General features: G+C 36.6%; 1 protein-coding gene across 1 annotated transcript in view; it reads left to right on the top strand.

Moving 5' to 3' along the window:
- SLC24A3 (solute carrier family 24 member 3) overlaps positions 1-16705 on the top strand; it is a 215611-nt gene that overhangs the window by 157789 nt on the left and 41117 nt on the right. The window contains exons 6-7 of the mRNA XM_072409413.1: positions 819-922; positions 14532-14606. Of these exons, the coding sequence (XP_072265514.1) occupies positions 819-922; positions 14532-14606 (179 nt within the window). The remainder of the gene's footprint in view (positions 1-818; positions 923-14531; positions 14607-16705) is intronic.

Here is a 16705-nt window from a genome sequence, read left to right as displayed (position 1 = left end):
CTGCTAATTCACTGGGGGTCCCCTACTCTATACTAAATGGCACTCTAAGAATGTCACCATGCCTGTGGGGGAAAAACAGTTACCGAAATCTAGTTACCCAAAAAAAAAAAAGAAAATATCTACTAAAGGGGTTGACGTTACAATTCCTCTGACAACTTTATGGGAAATGAAGAGTACCCCGAATCTAAGAGGACGCAGAGGAACAGAACAAATGCATCTTTTTACAAGATTAGGCTACCTGACTTTCCCTGGGATCTTATGGTGAGGATGGTGACATCTCCCTTGCCTAGGCAATTAGGTCTAAATATAGATGAGGTAATTAGGGTATATTAACTTATTTTTCGTTCCTTACTGGTTTTTTACATTATGTTCGGTGAGTCAAGATGAGGAAAGTGCAATAACACATCTTTGATATACTAAAAATCTTCTTTTATGACCAGATTCTAACACAACAACATAGAACATAGAGCTTTTCCTCTACTGCACTGGAGCTAGGCTGAAACATTTGCTTTAGTGGACATACTGTAAATATGATTAACCAATAGAATTATTCAAAGAAATGCACAGGTCAAAATGAAAATTACAAGTACAAGTTCACTGGTTATTTAAAACCCTTTATATGTCCATCCCACACATCTATGTCCTACAACAGACCTTGGTGTAGTGCAAACTTACTACTACCAATCCAACAACAGGTTTTATAGAGATAAATAGTTATCTCATATAGGGCTGCATTCTATGAAATAATGTGTATATGTATGCTTTAGGAAATGATTTGCCCTATTTTTATTAATTAATTATCATATTTTGACTTACAGGAGTATTCATCACAAAAGGAGATGTTGGGGTCGGAACTATTGTTGGCTCAGCTGTATTTAACATTCTTTGTATTATTGGAGTGTGTGGACTGTTTGCAGGACAGGTAGGAATATTTTATTTTTATGAAGCCACATAATTCTGTATGATAGTAAGCTTTGGAACAAAGATGTATATTATGAATTGTTTCCGGTTTTTAACAATGTATGTCATATGGTATTGGTCAGGTTGCTTTGCTTGTTATTGATGTTTAGAAGATGGACTATCATAATATATATTGTATAGGATATCTATAATGGAATGTATAACGGAACAACAACTGACTTCAAACTGGCTACTAACAACTACAAATGCCTTCTGGTGGGGAAAGGTAGTTTGATCTTGCCTATGTGTTTGGTTGCCACCCTATCGGTTCCTGCACCTCGGTTCCAGTGACCCTGTTAGCAATTTAAAATTGCCTAATAATTGATATTACATAATTATCTTGCTTGATCTGGAAAAGCCTCTTCAATGTGCTCCTCTGATTCTGGTTTCACTTTGTCATCAACTTTTCTAACTTCTGGCATAAATCCTGCTACTTGTAGTTAAAGATCATCTACCCATCTTGCCCTATGAGAACTTTATTAGTGACACCCTGATATTGGATAGAGACTTGCTAAGTGGGTGGGTAATTGAAGAACTTTTAAAGGTTTACAATGGCTAACAGGTCCACTTTCAGGGGTATACAACTGAGAAAATAATTTTAGTACTTAATTACTGTTACATTGTTTTCACTACTCACTAACTCTTGTTTTTACACATACAGTTTTCAATTTAACACACGATTTGCAAATACTGTACGATTTACAGTGTAATGTACAGTGGCCACAGGTCCTCAATCTATTAAAAGAGATAGACCCCGAGTTAAAGGTTATCCGACATATGGACGACTCCTAGATATGAACGGGGCTTCCCTGCTCATTCGTGTGCAGGACGGAGGCTTGATGGGGGGAGGGGGCAGTTTGTATGACTTGAAGATGAAATCTTTTACTAAACACAACTGAGGTTGAGCTCCTCTGCAACTTCCTGTAACTCTTTAATGACCAAGGCAAACTCTGCAGTTGTTTCTCTTTGCATATCAAAGCACAGCTTGCCCTTGAGGATAATGAATATCTAGGCTCCATAACAGTTTTTTTTCTTTTCATGCTTTGTGATTAACTTACAGTGAGGATTTTATACAGTAACTGACACCACACTGCCTAATATTATGTTGAGACAAACAACTGTCCTAGTTGCATTTATTAAAATAATGTACCAGCTCCAACTTACATACAAATTCAACTTAAGAACAAAGCTACAGTCCTTATCTCGTGGGGGACTACCTGTAATTCATTCTGAAAAACATTGCACCCTCATACTCTAAAAATAACACCCAGTAACCAATGTTTTTTTAACTTATTTACTCTTTTATCAATGTTTTCCTTGAATATTTCCTTTTGAGACTGAATGGTAGAATGGATGTCATTTAATATTTAGTAATTCATACATACAATAATCTGTGATCCATTCCTCTGTCCTAGGTAACAATAAATGAGTGTCATTTCTAAATTAGCTTATCTTCCGGCTTTTATGTTTTTTTTTGTTTTGGTGCATATTTTTCTACTTTATGTATATTTGCTTATACCCTTTAATCTTCAACTGATTTCAGTTACATTTTCACATCTAACGGCATATGCCTGAAGTTCTTTTAAAACTAGGCATGTATTTATAATAAAGATTAGTTCTATCACATGGGATTTCCATATTTACAATTTTTTATGATGCAGTTTTCCTACATCTTCTTTATTCTACATCTTTATTCTATTTGTATTTATTAGCCCTGTTTTTTCAGTGCTACTTTTTTTTACATATTGGGCTCTATTTTTAAAATAGGGAAACTGACATTCCGTCAATCATTCCCTGGTAGCAATCTTCCAGGTCCGTGTGTTTCAACAGCAGTAATTGATTCCCACCAGGGAATGCCAGATTCCCTGTTTTTTAAATAGAACCCTTTGTGTTTTTTCATATAGACATAGAGGGAGTTAAAACATGGCACATTTAGAAAAAAGGCAATTGAAGATAATTGGAGTATGTCACAAGCTGATCTTTTTGCACATTGAGTCCAACATGACAGTGGATTGGAGGGGCTTCATAGGTCCAGATGATGTACATAATTGTTAGTAGTGATGGAATAGGCTGCTACTAAACCAGGGTTGCCATATATATATGTATATATCCCTATTTAATGTACAGTGCTGCATATTATGTTAGTGCTATATAAATACTGTTTATTATTAATAATATATATTTTTAGGAGAAGGCCCATTCATAGGAATTTCATATGAGAAATATAGAAATTGGGGATACTTCTTACAATGATACTTAATGTATGACCAATGTTTTGGTTGATCATAGCCCATATTTGTCAATGTTGTCTGGAAACATTGGAAATATAAGAAAAGATTTCTTTTACTTTCTACTTACTTGCTGAAATTTCTGTGAGCGTGGCTTCTTCAAGAAAGCTATTTGATGTTTGGTAATGGCATGCAGCAAGAAAGCTGGTTAACAGGTCTTTTTAACACGGTTCTCGTTTTTCTTTTGTGCTTTTATTTATTTTTTTATATGTATATTTTGCTTAGACAGCAGTTTAAATAAATTCTGTTTTACGGAGCAAAATAAAGGGGTTACAAAATGAATTACACATTAAAATCAATTTGCTTTAGATTCCCTTCAGCTGCTTATACAGTCACATGCAATAAGAATGTAAACACTGCAGTAGGTCTAAATGTGAAGGGAATGTGTTGTGGTTTTGTATAATTTGTTCATTGTGGTGGACTAAAAAAATTAAATTTAAAAAAGTCTGTTTTTTACTCTGGTAAATGTAAAATATTTTCCTTTCTACCCTGATTTGTTTTGCCATTTTTTAAGCTCAGTGACTCGAGCTAAAATATAATAATTGAATTAATAACATAATTAGAATGAGTTATTTAGCATTCCACTCCTTCAGTCTTTACAGCCTGCTCAGTTCAAACATTCAATCACAGATAGGAAGGCAAACAACTTATGCTGTGTGCTTTTTAAACTAAATCAAGTAAAGATTTGGTAACAGATTAGAAATGAGTTGTGTATAAATAAAAAGTATATTCCTAAAAAAAAAAATGTATATATATATATATATATATATATATATAAAATAAATATATATATACCTCTGGTATCAACAAATTTGGCTGCTGTTTCATTTAACCCACATCCTTGTTTAGTAGACTTGAGTGGGATCAATGTCTGCATAAGTAATGAACAAGTATGGTAGCTGCTATGTACATCATAGACACCTGCGAGATCAGGTGAGGTAGATTGAGAAAAAAACTTGCCGATCTCACTGTGGATGCGTGAGATCAGCAATTTTTTCCTTATTGATGAAAGGGTTCCTTCCGCACATACACAAGATTCTCAGGTATGCGCAGAAGGAGCAGCCAAGGGCCTCCGGGGTATCCCGGAAAGCTCTGTCCCCCCATTCATTCTTGATCGCCTTGGAGATCGAGAATTAAGGGGGCAGTGCTGCACCCTTAAAAAGAGTGTTGCAATTAACACTAACAAACAAAATTTGTACTTTAAATAATAGGGTTGTCTTTATGTAAACTGAAAATTCTGAGCTTAGGTTAGCTTTAATTACTTTTGAAACACTTTTTTCATATTGTTATCTATTTAACTAAATCCGTGTAAAATATTTCCTTAATATCCTGACAAACACGGCAGCAAATTATTTGAATATATCATTCCATAAACTCCATAGGAATTTCATGAAAAATGAATTTAATATCCCGCTAGCATTGTTTATTGGAGAGATTAAGATTTATTTTTTCTCTGTTTAGTGCTTCCATAAGGCTATCTTGCATGAGGCCTAATCTTTTAAGCTTTAATTTCACTGACAGAAAGTAAATCAGACTTGTGCTGTCACTGTCCACTGCTTGCGTGATTACATTTCAGTGATTTTTGTATTTATTCAGGGCTTAACCTGTTGTGTTTATTACTGAACTGAAACAACAGAAATGAAGAGGAGTGTAGGATCTATTATAGAAATCATAATATAATGAAGAGGCGCTAACATTTGTGTGATAGCTCCGTAGAATACAGTGAATGCAGGGCAGTGAGTCCTTTTGGATCAGATTACATTTATTAGGTTTTTGGTAATGTTGTTGCTTGATGAAAGGCAAAGACTAAAGCCCTGTACACACGTACACATGTTGGATTTTTGTCAGTAAAAATGATCTTTCGTAATTGTTTCCAGTAACAGGAGAACGAATAAATGCTGTGTACAAAGCACCATTTTGTTTTATAGAGAAGGAAAGGGGTAGGAAGAGTGAGTGGCACCCTGTTCTATGCTATCCTCCATTAAAATGCACAGTGGTCGTTTACTGATCCACTAGGACAGATTGATGAATGACATTTGGGGACAACTGTACACATGCCAGACTTTTACCTGAGAAGATCATCGTTCATCTAGGGCAGTGGTCCCCAACCTTTCCAACAGCGGGGCCCAGCAAAATAGTACAAAGTTTTGCCACGGCCTGGTACATGTACAGCCTACACCACTGTGCCACCCACAGCAGCTCCGGCTCCCGCTAGCACACCAGCTGAGAACAGCAGAGCACTGTAAGAAAGCTGGCATGCTGTCAAGCAGCAGAGCTGCCGGGAATAGCAGAGAAGTGCAAGCTCCACATACACAGCTCGGCCACTCCCAGCAGCACTCCATGTGAGGAGAGTCGGCTGTGCCCCTGCCGCCACCAGCTCGGGAGCAGTGCAAGAAGTGCCACCAGTGCCACCACCTCCCGTCACCTGGGACCCTCAACCCACCAGCTACAGACCGACACTAGTCTGCGGCCCCGGGGACCACTGATCTAGGGAACTGTTTCTCGACCTTTTTAACGTGGGTGAACCCTTGATATAACTTTCAGTTCTTCAAGGAACCCAGGATACAAATACTATATCCAGAGCTAACGGTATAGTAGTTTGGTGGCCAGTGAGAATAAGAATGTCTCTTACATTGCTGGCTAAATTGCTCATTGCTCAAGCAACCCCCAGCAAGTTTTGGAGAACCCCTGGGCTTCCACAGAACCCTGGTTGAGAAAAAACGATTTAGGACAACAACATTCTAGTGTAAGGCTAATTTATAATGAACAATAGATACTACAATTCACTGTCCTTTATTATTTTTAGGTATTAACACCTGCATGGTGTATCCTAGTTATAAAACTGTATGCAGTATTGAGCCTTTGGATATTACATCTCTGCGAGAGAGCTGGTCATTTGACTTTGATGGGACACAGCTCTCCCCCCATCTTTAAATTTAATTTCACCATTGGGAGGACACATGCAAGATAGGTCCATTTCTGGCCTTGTAAAGGAAACCTGTGCTAAGAGAACACCTAAAGGCAGCTTCTCCATTGGTAGGGTCCAGTTTGTTACCTTAAAAGGTCACTTGCAATAATAAGCTTCACATGATAATATGATAAAGAGGGTCCCCCTTGATATATATTAACCAAAAAACATTCTATGTTTTATATATTCTCTTATCCATTTCTTGGATTATGGAGAAATATGGCATATTTGGAACAGTTAAGGTCCATAAGGGTCTTGATGACAAGTGGGCATTTTTTTACTTTTGGGTATGTATTCTTTTTACCTTACCTTTACCCTACTCACTATATAATGCCAGTAATATATTACATTACATTTGAGATGTTTGTAGTCCTTATTGAAAGGACTACTAGGTGGATGTTTTTTAATTATACAAATTGCTTGTATGTCCTTCATGGTCTTAATCACAATGAGAGTGATTTGAACTACAATATATTTTGTACACATTGTAAAAGACTGGCTGTTCTCTCTTCTTGGACATTTTGATCTATAGAAGGTCATTTCCTCTCGGCATGTTTACTGTTCTCTTGATTGCCACTCTGAGGGTCCCAACTCTCTCCTTGACACTTAATTCTAATAGAGCTTTAATATGTGCCTTTTGGTTTTAGACCTGGAACAAAATATGTTATATTACTTTCTCCCTGCTGATCTATGACAGCTCATTTCATTATATAAATATAGCAAGGATTTTCTTGGCTTGCCCTAGCTGTATAAAATAAGTAGCAATTACTACCTCTGTAGTATCAGGTCATGTAGTAAATTGCTTCTGTTCAGAGAGCTGATGGAAAAAACTGCTGTTTTTCTTGACTTGGAAGTCTCATCTCCAGAACCAGCTTGCTGGGTGTTATATGGCTATATGGATCAATACCTAAAACAACGGAGGTTCAATGCATTCTTAGTGCCATGAGAAGTAGCTAGAAAAAAACAGTACTTGCATCATCAGTTGTATTTACTACATTTTTAGGTATTATACGTCAGCATTTTTTAAATAAATATTTTTAGTTTTTAGAAATACTGCAAATTCCGCGTTATAAAATTATCATTTTTGCAAAAAGTTTTTCCTCAAATAATTATGGAAAGGAAAAAGACAAACTGTTGTACTTTAGGCCATACAGAAAGTAAATAATATAAGATATTTCAGTTGAAATATCCTATGTTAATCAAACAGCAGTTATGCTATAGATATGCGTGAGATGCAGCAAAAATCTTTTAATTTGACAGGGATTAGTGGGATCAGGGACAGCACTTGAAGGGACAGGGAAAAAATGGTGGAAAAATGCTGACATGTCATATCAGATCATGAAGAAAATGATGGCTTCCAGTCCAAGGGGCAGATCAGTCCAGGGCCTGGATAGTGTCAGCCTACTGCTCCACTGATGGCATTTCTAGATAGATATGAAATCGGTTAGGAGTGTGTAAGAGGTGCAAAATAAATTCTTTACATATTCCTTTTTTGATTAGATGTATTAGATACATTTTATTTTTAAATATGTCTTCCAAGTATCAATATCATACGAACACAATGGCATCCAATCAAAGGTGTTTTGCAGCTCCTTCTCAGAGTAGAGTCACAGACAGGAGCGGGTCAAAAAGAACCTGGGATCAGAGGAAGTTAGTAGATTGAATGATGCTTGCTATCAGAAGAGCTGGAGTTGGAATAAAGCTGAATCTTTTAACAAAAGCTGGTTTTATATTTTATCTTTTAATATTCAGTTTTACTCTATATGTTTACCTTTGGTTGAAGTATTTTTTTCTTATGTGCACTTTATTACAGGTACTCTGAAATAAAACCAACAGTGGACCAATATTTAGTCCTCTGTTGCCCATGGTGTAACATAGCCTACTTTCTTTTTGAAGTCACTCCAATTCAGCTCACTATTATGGGAATGCCAAAGTTGTTGGCATTTGTAATTTAAAATGTGTGCTAACTGGCTAAAATAAAACACCAGAAAAAAAATTCCCACATTTTTCTTTCCAATTTAATTGTTCTTTTTTTCAGAGGAAACATCTGACATTTTTAAATTCTTTGTTCCTTGTGCTAAGATCTAAGGAGCTTGTTAATACAGCATAGAGTGACATACAGCTGGAAGCCACGTGCTCTTCTAAAGAAAAACAAGGAATAAATCCTGTGACCCCTTGCCACCTAATCTTTTTATCATTATTTGGGGAATTCAAAATATTACAGTTAGTACTCCATGCATTCGGTAAAGCTGGCAACCACTGATATCATTCGGAGAAGTTTTTGAAGGTTTTGTACTATATTGCTTTGGTATGCAAATACACTGTCTGTTCTTGATTATTGTTCTAGGTAATGTTAGGTATTTTATGTGCACATAATTCACATCGTATTTAAAAAAATGCTGAACAGTATCATATTACATGTTTATCCTGAATGCTGTTGAGCGCATTTAGTTGCCTTTTCGACCTAATATGAAATTGGAAAAAAAAAGGTTCTGAAAATGATGTTGTCATTTCTGGCTTTGCTTTTCAGAATAAACACCTCCAGTTGTTTTATTTCCTGGGATATTGTTATTCTGTTGTGGCATGCAGCAAGTATAGTACTTTATATTAATATTTCCTTTTATCCACAAAGCATGGATTCTGAATTGTAATAAGACAGGCCTTTCTATATCCAATTCAACTAGGATGCATACAGATGTCTGCACCATCTAAGTTTATTGTAAGAAAACTGTAATCTTTTGAGTGGGACATTTTATTTAAAGTAAAAAAAAAATCTGTGGTGCAGAAATATAATTATAGGTGCATTTGTACTTATCTCTTGTCCACCCCTAAGCCTCCAACAACCATTACCAACTTTTGCTACTGCAATACTTCCACTGTAACCTGCAGCGTCTGGGAGGGGGTACACGTGAGACACCAATGAAGGAGGATTTGGCTCAGGCAAGAAAAGCAACACATGTGTTTTTATAATGCTTGTACATTGCATAGTAACTGGATTTAGTCCTAGTTTGCAATGTACCTTTAGGTGTTCCTTATTTGTTTTAAAGTTTAAAATTAATAAACTTTGTCTATGTTTTATATCTTTTTGTTCACTACTTAAATGGAATATTTGTTTTATATAAAAAGAAAACAAATGTTTATTTTTGTTTTAGGCAGCAAGAAGGGGTGAATGATTAGATTTTTAGATTTATCTTTAATTTTTATTGCTGTCTGTGCTCCCATCAAGGAAATTTCCCTTAATACCTATCTTATTACCAGAGGGGTAATGGGTCTTGAAGTTATGGGAAATCTCTCCAGTAGGGATGGAGAATGCAGCAAAAAGTTACAATTGGAAAATGCTCAAGTGTGGCCCCTGATATAACAATTGGGCTGCAGACTATATCCAGTAATTGTACTCCTACAGAAAGCTGCCAGAGATCCCCAAACTACTAGGTTATAAGAGATAGAATCCAGTTAGAAATTGGGGGTATTCTTCAAGAGGCATCTATAGTTTCAGGCAAGAAAAGCAACACATGTGTTTTTATAATGCTTGTACATTGCATAAAACCTAGATTTAGTCCTAGTTTGCACTGTACCTTTAGGTGTTCCTTATTTGTTTTAAAGTTTAAAATTAATAAACTTTGTCTATGTTTTATATCTTTTTGTTCACTACTTAAATGGAATATTTGTATCCAGTAATTGTACTCCTACAGAAAGCTGCCAGAGACACCAAACTACTAGGTTATAAGAGATAGAATCCAGTTAGAAATTGGGGGTATTCTTCAAGAGGCATCTAAAGTTTCTATACACATTGGGTCTGATTTATTAAAGCTCTTCAAGACTGGAGAAACTGGACTATCATGGGAGAACTTGGGTGATACGGCAAACCTGGAATAGATTTCTTAAAAATCATTTTCCTTTAATTAGCAAATGTTTTTAATCCTGTACCAGATCTATTCCAGGTTCTCCCATGAAAGTCTACCTTCTCCAGTCTTGAAGAGTCCTCTTAAAAATGACTTGTGCGCTTATGAAAAATCAGAGAAAATACTTAAAAAGAGAAAAAAAAATCAGAAAGCAACACTAGAAGTATTAGTGTGAAAGTAACAACTAGAACCTAATCAAGGAAATATTGTTTCTTCCTGGCTATATAATACTGTGCACTCAAAGGATTCCCAAATGCAGGCATTGATGTCCCCAACATGGATAGGGGTATATCTTGCTGTTTTCCCCTTTTAGTTTTTCAATAAATAATTATTTGATGATGGGTCAGGAATCATTCTCTTTAAAACATATCAAGAGTGTCAACACTTTTTAAAGTTTGCTTTCAGCCACAAAACAAATGGTCATGGGATTCTCTGCACTGAAAGCTAATGTTATGACATACACAACTCACTAATTGCTTTCACTTGACTGGGATTGCTTTTATACGTGAATGTACAGTCAATGTTTAGTGCAGGCTCCCAAACAAGGAAATATATTTGTTGTAAGCTTATCAATATTTCTAAAACATCTGATGTGACATAAAACCATTTTAGCATATGATGTTTACAAGTAAAACAACGTTTTATTGAGGAATGTGACACTTTAAAGAAAAACAGAAACAATGTGTGACCAAAGCTGGTGGAAAGAATGCATGCACTGCGCGTTCCTTTCTTTGGAGGTCAAATAGGAATGGACGATAGTAAGTTGAAGTTGGAAATGATGATTAACCAATGGCTTCCATTTAGAGTGGCTATACAGTCCTCTCACCAGGGACACGTGCCATTTAAAGAACTTTCTATGTCCGTTCTTGTTCACTGTACCACTGTGGTGAGATCATGTTCATGGAGGTAATTTTTATTATCATGGTCATTGTGAATGACAAGGATTTACATAGCTAGACAATATGATAGGCAATGTATTTATTTATCAGCTATAATATTTTTCTAATTTTTTTGATTTATCTTTTAGCACTTTGTGGGAATAAGTAAAGCTGCATACACACATGCAATTATAGGCGTTGTAAAGGATCTTTCACAATCCTTTTTAACGACTAACCACTGCACGATGCATGAACAAGTACATACAGCACCGTCCTGCTCTATGAAGAGGGGAGGGGGAGAACGACGGAGCGGTACCCCGCTGCACCCCTCCAAGACGGTTGTTCGGACGATGGATGACGGGCACTGTACGCAAGCCAGATTGTCTTCCGATATCGGCCCTGGGCCGATTATCAGGCAAGAACCATTGGACGTGTGTACGTAGCCTAAGAAGTAATATGGGCCATTGCACCCATTCCTGATTGCAAGGGTGCAGCTATCTGGGGGCCCCTTATGAATGAAACCTTACAGGTTTTAATAAATCTTCTATGCAAACTCATAGGACATCTTTTGGAGGTGGCACTGTCCCTTAATATGGCTCTTCCCACTGTTAAAGCAGATTGAGGGTCAGGTATAGACAGAAGGGGGAAGCACATGGATCCTTTCTCCCCCTTTTTCTGGCCAACCACGTTCCTGGCTTACAGAAGAAGGACCTACAGATTTAAAAAATTCCCCCCCTGCAAAGTTCGGGGACAGGTTGTACAGAGGGGGCCCTATCCCTCAATATGGATCTTCCCACTACTCCAGAAGGATGAGGGTCTGATATCAAAAGGAGATAGAGGTAAGTCTTAATTGCAAGGGGTCTCATAAGTGTTTCTGACATTTTATGATATAGTACAACAATGTGCATCTTCAATGTTTTTGGGAGCTAATTTGATATATTTGTTTATTAAAACTCATTCAACCTAAACTCCTTATAAACATCATACTATAAGGTATCACTCTCATTTTTCCTTACAGCAGACTTTTATTAGATCACCTTTAATGAATCCCAAATGACCAACTAGTTTTTCCCCTTCCTAAGAAGCAACATCTAAGGGTTTGTTTTAGTTACAGGGACAGCAGTTTTCTGCCTCCCAGCTATAAATAGCTGTTTTATCATTTGCGTATGAGTATACTTAGGAGTTCTGAGTTAGAAGTCCATGGAGGAATCAGTGGAACAATGAAGTTGTGGCCCTCACCTGGGGTTCTCACTTCAGGGACAGATACATGAACATGATTGTGTTTATTTGCAGCATTTGAGAATGTAACAGAGTAACAAAGTATTATGATGCTTCTTACATTCATAAATTGCTCTCCAGAAGACCATGAGCTACAGTTCTGACGAAATCCATTACTGCCAGCTGATATTAAACATGTATAAAGAATTGCCTTATTTTCATATACATTACTTCTACCCTATGCTAGACAATATTCTTTGGTGTTATGAGAAATCTGACATACCACATACAATGAGCCTAATTTATTAAAGCTCCTTAAGACTAGAGAACATAGACTAACATGGGAGAACCTGGGAGATACAGCAAACCTGAAACGGATCTGGTGCAGGGCTGAAAACATTTGCCAACTAACAGCAAATGATTTTTAAGAAATCCATTCCAGATTTGCTGGATTATCCAGGTTCACCCATGACAGTTTATTCCCTTCAGTCTTAGAGAGCTTTGAAGAATAGACACTTTTTGCCTCCTGCAGAATATCACGAGTTTCTAACAACTCCTATAACATGCTTACAGTCTTTGACCCAAACCTGTACCATGTTTTGCACCTTATGACTATCTTACATCAGTAGCATGCATGTAGTCTTTGACCATCTACTGTTACATACTTTGATAAATCAGGCCCAATAAGTCCAGTATCCTACCAAATGCATATTTCAGGGCCTTTTTGACTATTGTCCACCAAAAACCCACCTATGAGTACAGTGAGATAGAGCTATAAGCTCCCTATTGCTCCAGCTCTTATGCCAAACCTCTTTAACCATTTCAAGATAGCAATTGTGAAAACAGAAGAACAGGTAGTCTTTGGGGTAAGGGCATCCGACATACGGACGCCTCCTGGATACGAACGGGGCTTCCCTGCTCGCTGTGTGCAGAACGGAGGCTTGGAGAGGGGAGGGGGCAGTTTTCATGACTTGCAAAAGAAGTTTTTGTGTGCTAAACACAGCTGAGGTTGTGAGTGATCCTAGGGGGGTGAGCTCTTTCTGCAGCCTCTGTAAACTCTTTAATGACCAAGACAATCTCTGTAGTTGTTTATTTTTGCATATCAAAGTACAGCTTGCTCCAGAAGTTAATAAATGTCTAGGCTCCAAAAAAGTTTTTTTTTTGTTTGTGTTTAACTCACAGTGAGGATTTTATACAGTAACTGACACCATGCTGCCTAATATTATGTTGAGAGAAACATCTGTCCCAATTGTATATATTAAAATATTGTGCCTGTTCCGACTTACATACAAATTCAACCTAATGACAAACCTACAGTCTCTATCTCGTATCTAACCCGGGGACTACATGTAAATATGTTGTTATGTTGTTAATATGAGTTTACTATTTCTACAGCTGCTGGAGAAAGATATATTTTTCAACTAACATATTTCATAGTTTGTACATAGGTCATGTTATTTCTGGCTGTAGGATTCAAGCTTCACTCAAGAAATGCTTGGCCTCTTACTGTTTACCTGCTCTTCTTTATCAAAGCAAGTTTTTCCTAGGTGTCCTCAGTCCAGTCTGTTGATATCACATAAATGCTGTGATTACTATCATTCTCCTGTAATTTAGTGTGGTAGAGTTCCTCCACACCTTGGGCTAATACAATGTTTGTTAAATAACAGGCATCATTCAAGGAGAACAGCAATGGGTCCATCAGTGGGTGATCAACATTTGTCTTTTTTGCCCAAACTGGATTTGGGTTTAAAATTCCCTGACCACCTAATTTTAAGAATTTTTATAATTGCTGACAATGCCAGTCTTTGGTCTAAGTAGAAAAACAAGGATGTAATTCATTAAACAACTCAAGAGATTTCAGTCATTCTAGGCTTCTTACTATGACATGAGCTGTTGACCTAAAAATACCTTTAGAACTGAAGGGAATCTAGTAGAATTGGAAAAGACGAAATTCCTAATTAAATAGGTTCATACATTTTTATGATCAGTGGACCAGATCTTTTTATGATATGGTTGTATATAGTTTTGTACCCAGTGCATTCTATTATAACCCATTGACTTTGTGGCACAACTGCTGGTTGGATGCCTGATAAATTAAAAATAAAGGAAGGAAAATAAAGTTTTTTTTGTTTTTTTTTACCAATGTTACCATGCCAATTCAATTTGTAGATTTTCTAGGTTCGAAAATAGAAAATAAAATCTAACTCTAAAATCTAAAAAAGTTTTAGATGGACATACACAGATTGTGAAAGACAATGCAACCTTTTACTTTCTTTCTGTTTTCTAACCAATGTTTGTATTGTCTATATTTTGTCAGGTGGTCGTCTTAACTTCATGGTGCTTGTTACGAGATGCATCATATTACACTCTTTCTGTTGTCGCTCTTATTGTGGTAAGTATATTTATCACATTTTCTAATGACTGTTTTTTTAACATATGTTGGTATAGATTATATATGAATGCAATATTCTTCAAAGCATAAGCAAGCTATTTTGTTAACAGTGGCAGTAGTTCCCTCTCGTATAGACGATAAGGGAAACCTTTACACCTGTTTCCACCAGGAAGCAAAAACCACCGAAAGAGTACCAGTCAGCTGTTTGAGGCTAAAGGTCAACAAAACATAGCAGTGTTTAATGCAAGATGTGGCATTCGAGTACTATAATCTTTCCCCCACAGACAACAGGTGGATTTTAAGGAAGGGGCCAGGTGCACATCAGCTATAAATGGACATTAAAAAAAATCCTCGGCAGTCTGACTGCATTGTTTTTATACTTTTAAGGTTTATTTTTTACTAAAGTGTACATTTCGACAATACAGTATATACAAATATCACTTGGTGATATGTTTGCTATGTACAGTGTCTAGATATGTTTACTGGTAATGATAAGATGTTGATTTGAGTCTCTATGAAAATACCTGTTTAGCTTCTTTGTGTAGCTGAATGCATTTAACAACTGGTCTTAATTTACAGAGGCATCCTAATTTCATGCCCTTGTGCACCTTATGCAAATAACAGCAAATTCACAATAAATACACATGAGACCTGCTGTGAACAAGTTAAACAACAGTAGAATGGATAACACTGTTAACATGTTTCTAGATAAAACTGAGTAAAGGGGTGCATTCAGATTTTTTTTATTTACATTTCATAATTTTTCCCAATATTGAAAGATCATGATATGTATAGTAATAATTTATTAGTAAGGTAATTTAAGTTTTTTTTTACAGCATTTTCCATTGTTATATGACTTTTTGTGCATACACAGATATCCATATTGTTGTTATTTAGATGAACCACTATTAGATTATTATTAGATTAACCACTAGCTGTAAAGTAGATTAGCCATTACAATCACTCTCTATCTCTGTGTAAAACTGCTGAAATAAGAGATTATTACATAGATTAGTAGTGCACTATATTCAATGAACTGGCTGACTGGCATGAATTATGTTCCCATTTTACTATGCATGGGGGTACTGTGGCATGGTTGCCATGAGCCACTGCTAACCAACTGGCCCAAGGGTACATAGTTAAGTTGAATAAAGACATACGTCCTTTAAGGTTAATTATTAGGGAAATAAACATATCAGAAATAAAACTCTATAAACAAAGTTGATCCAGAGGAAGGCAAAAAAACCCTGGTTCAATTTGCTCCAATGTTGTACATTTACTGACTGGCTTTAGGGATTTACCAATCAGTTGAAAATGGGTATGTCCATGGCCCTGGAGCAGCAATTGTGAAGGTTCCTGCCAATCTGATACCACCCTGCTTGCCCTTTAGTTTTAAAGTTGCAAACATTTTCTGTTGTTTGGGGCTTCCTTGAGATAGATGTATCATTTCTTCCTATTCTCCTGACAATAGGTATACCAGACAGTACAGGGAAATTCTACAAAAGTGGTACAGACAAATAAAACTCTGATGGAAGTTCTAGCATTTCCCTACTCTACTGAAGAAAAGCCTTTGTTTTATGTCCTGTCCCTGTACAAAGCATTGGTCAGACCTTATTTGGAATATGCAGTCCAGTTTTGGGCACCATTTCACAAAAAGGTCATTGTGGAATTGGAGAGAGTGCAAGAGCAACTAAACTAGTAAAATGACTGGAGGAGCTCAGCTATAAGGAGAGATTAGCTGAACTGAATTTATTCTCCCTTGAGAAGGTATAAGGGGGGATATGATCACCCTGTATAAATATATAAATCGTCTATATAGGGAGTTTTTTTCGCTTTTCAATTATTCACTTCAAGGTCAAGGACAAGAGGGCACTTTTTGTGTTCCTTATATCCGGATAAGGAAGGGATTCTTCACTGTAAAGGTGCGTACACACTTCCAATTTTTATCGTTCCAATCGAACGACGAACGATCGATTGGGCAAAAAATCGTTCGTAAAAAAGTAACCAACGAAGCCGACGAACGAGGAAACTCGTTGGAAACGAACGACCAGACCAGGCGGATCGGATTGGACGACGATCGTTGAACATCGTTCTTGTGT

Source organism: Pyxicephalus adspersus, chromosome 4, assembly GCF_032062135.1.
Source record: "Pyxicephalus adspersus chromosome 4, UCB_Pads_2.0, whole genome shotgun sequence".
Lineage (NCBI taxonomy): Eukaryota > Metazoa > Chordata > Amphibia > Anura > Pyxicephalidae > Pyxicephalus > Pyxicephalus adspersus.
The sequence above is the reverse complement of the archived record's forward strand: the minus strand, read 5'-3'. Positions and strand labels throughout refer to the sequence as shown.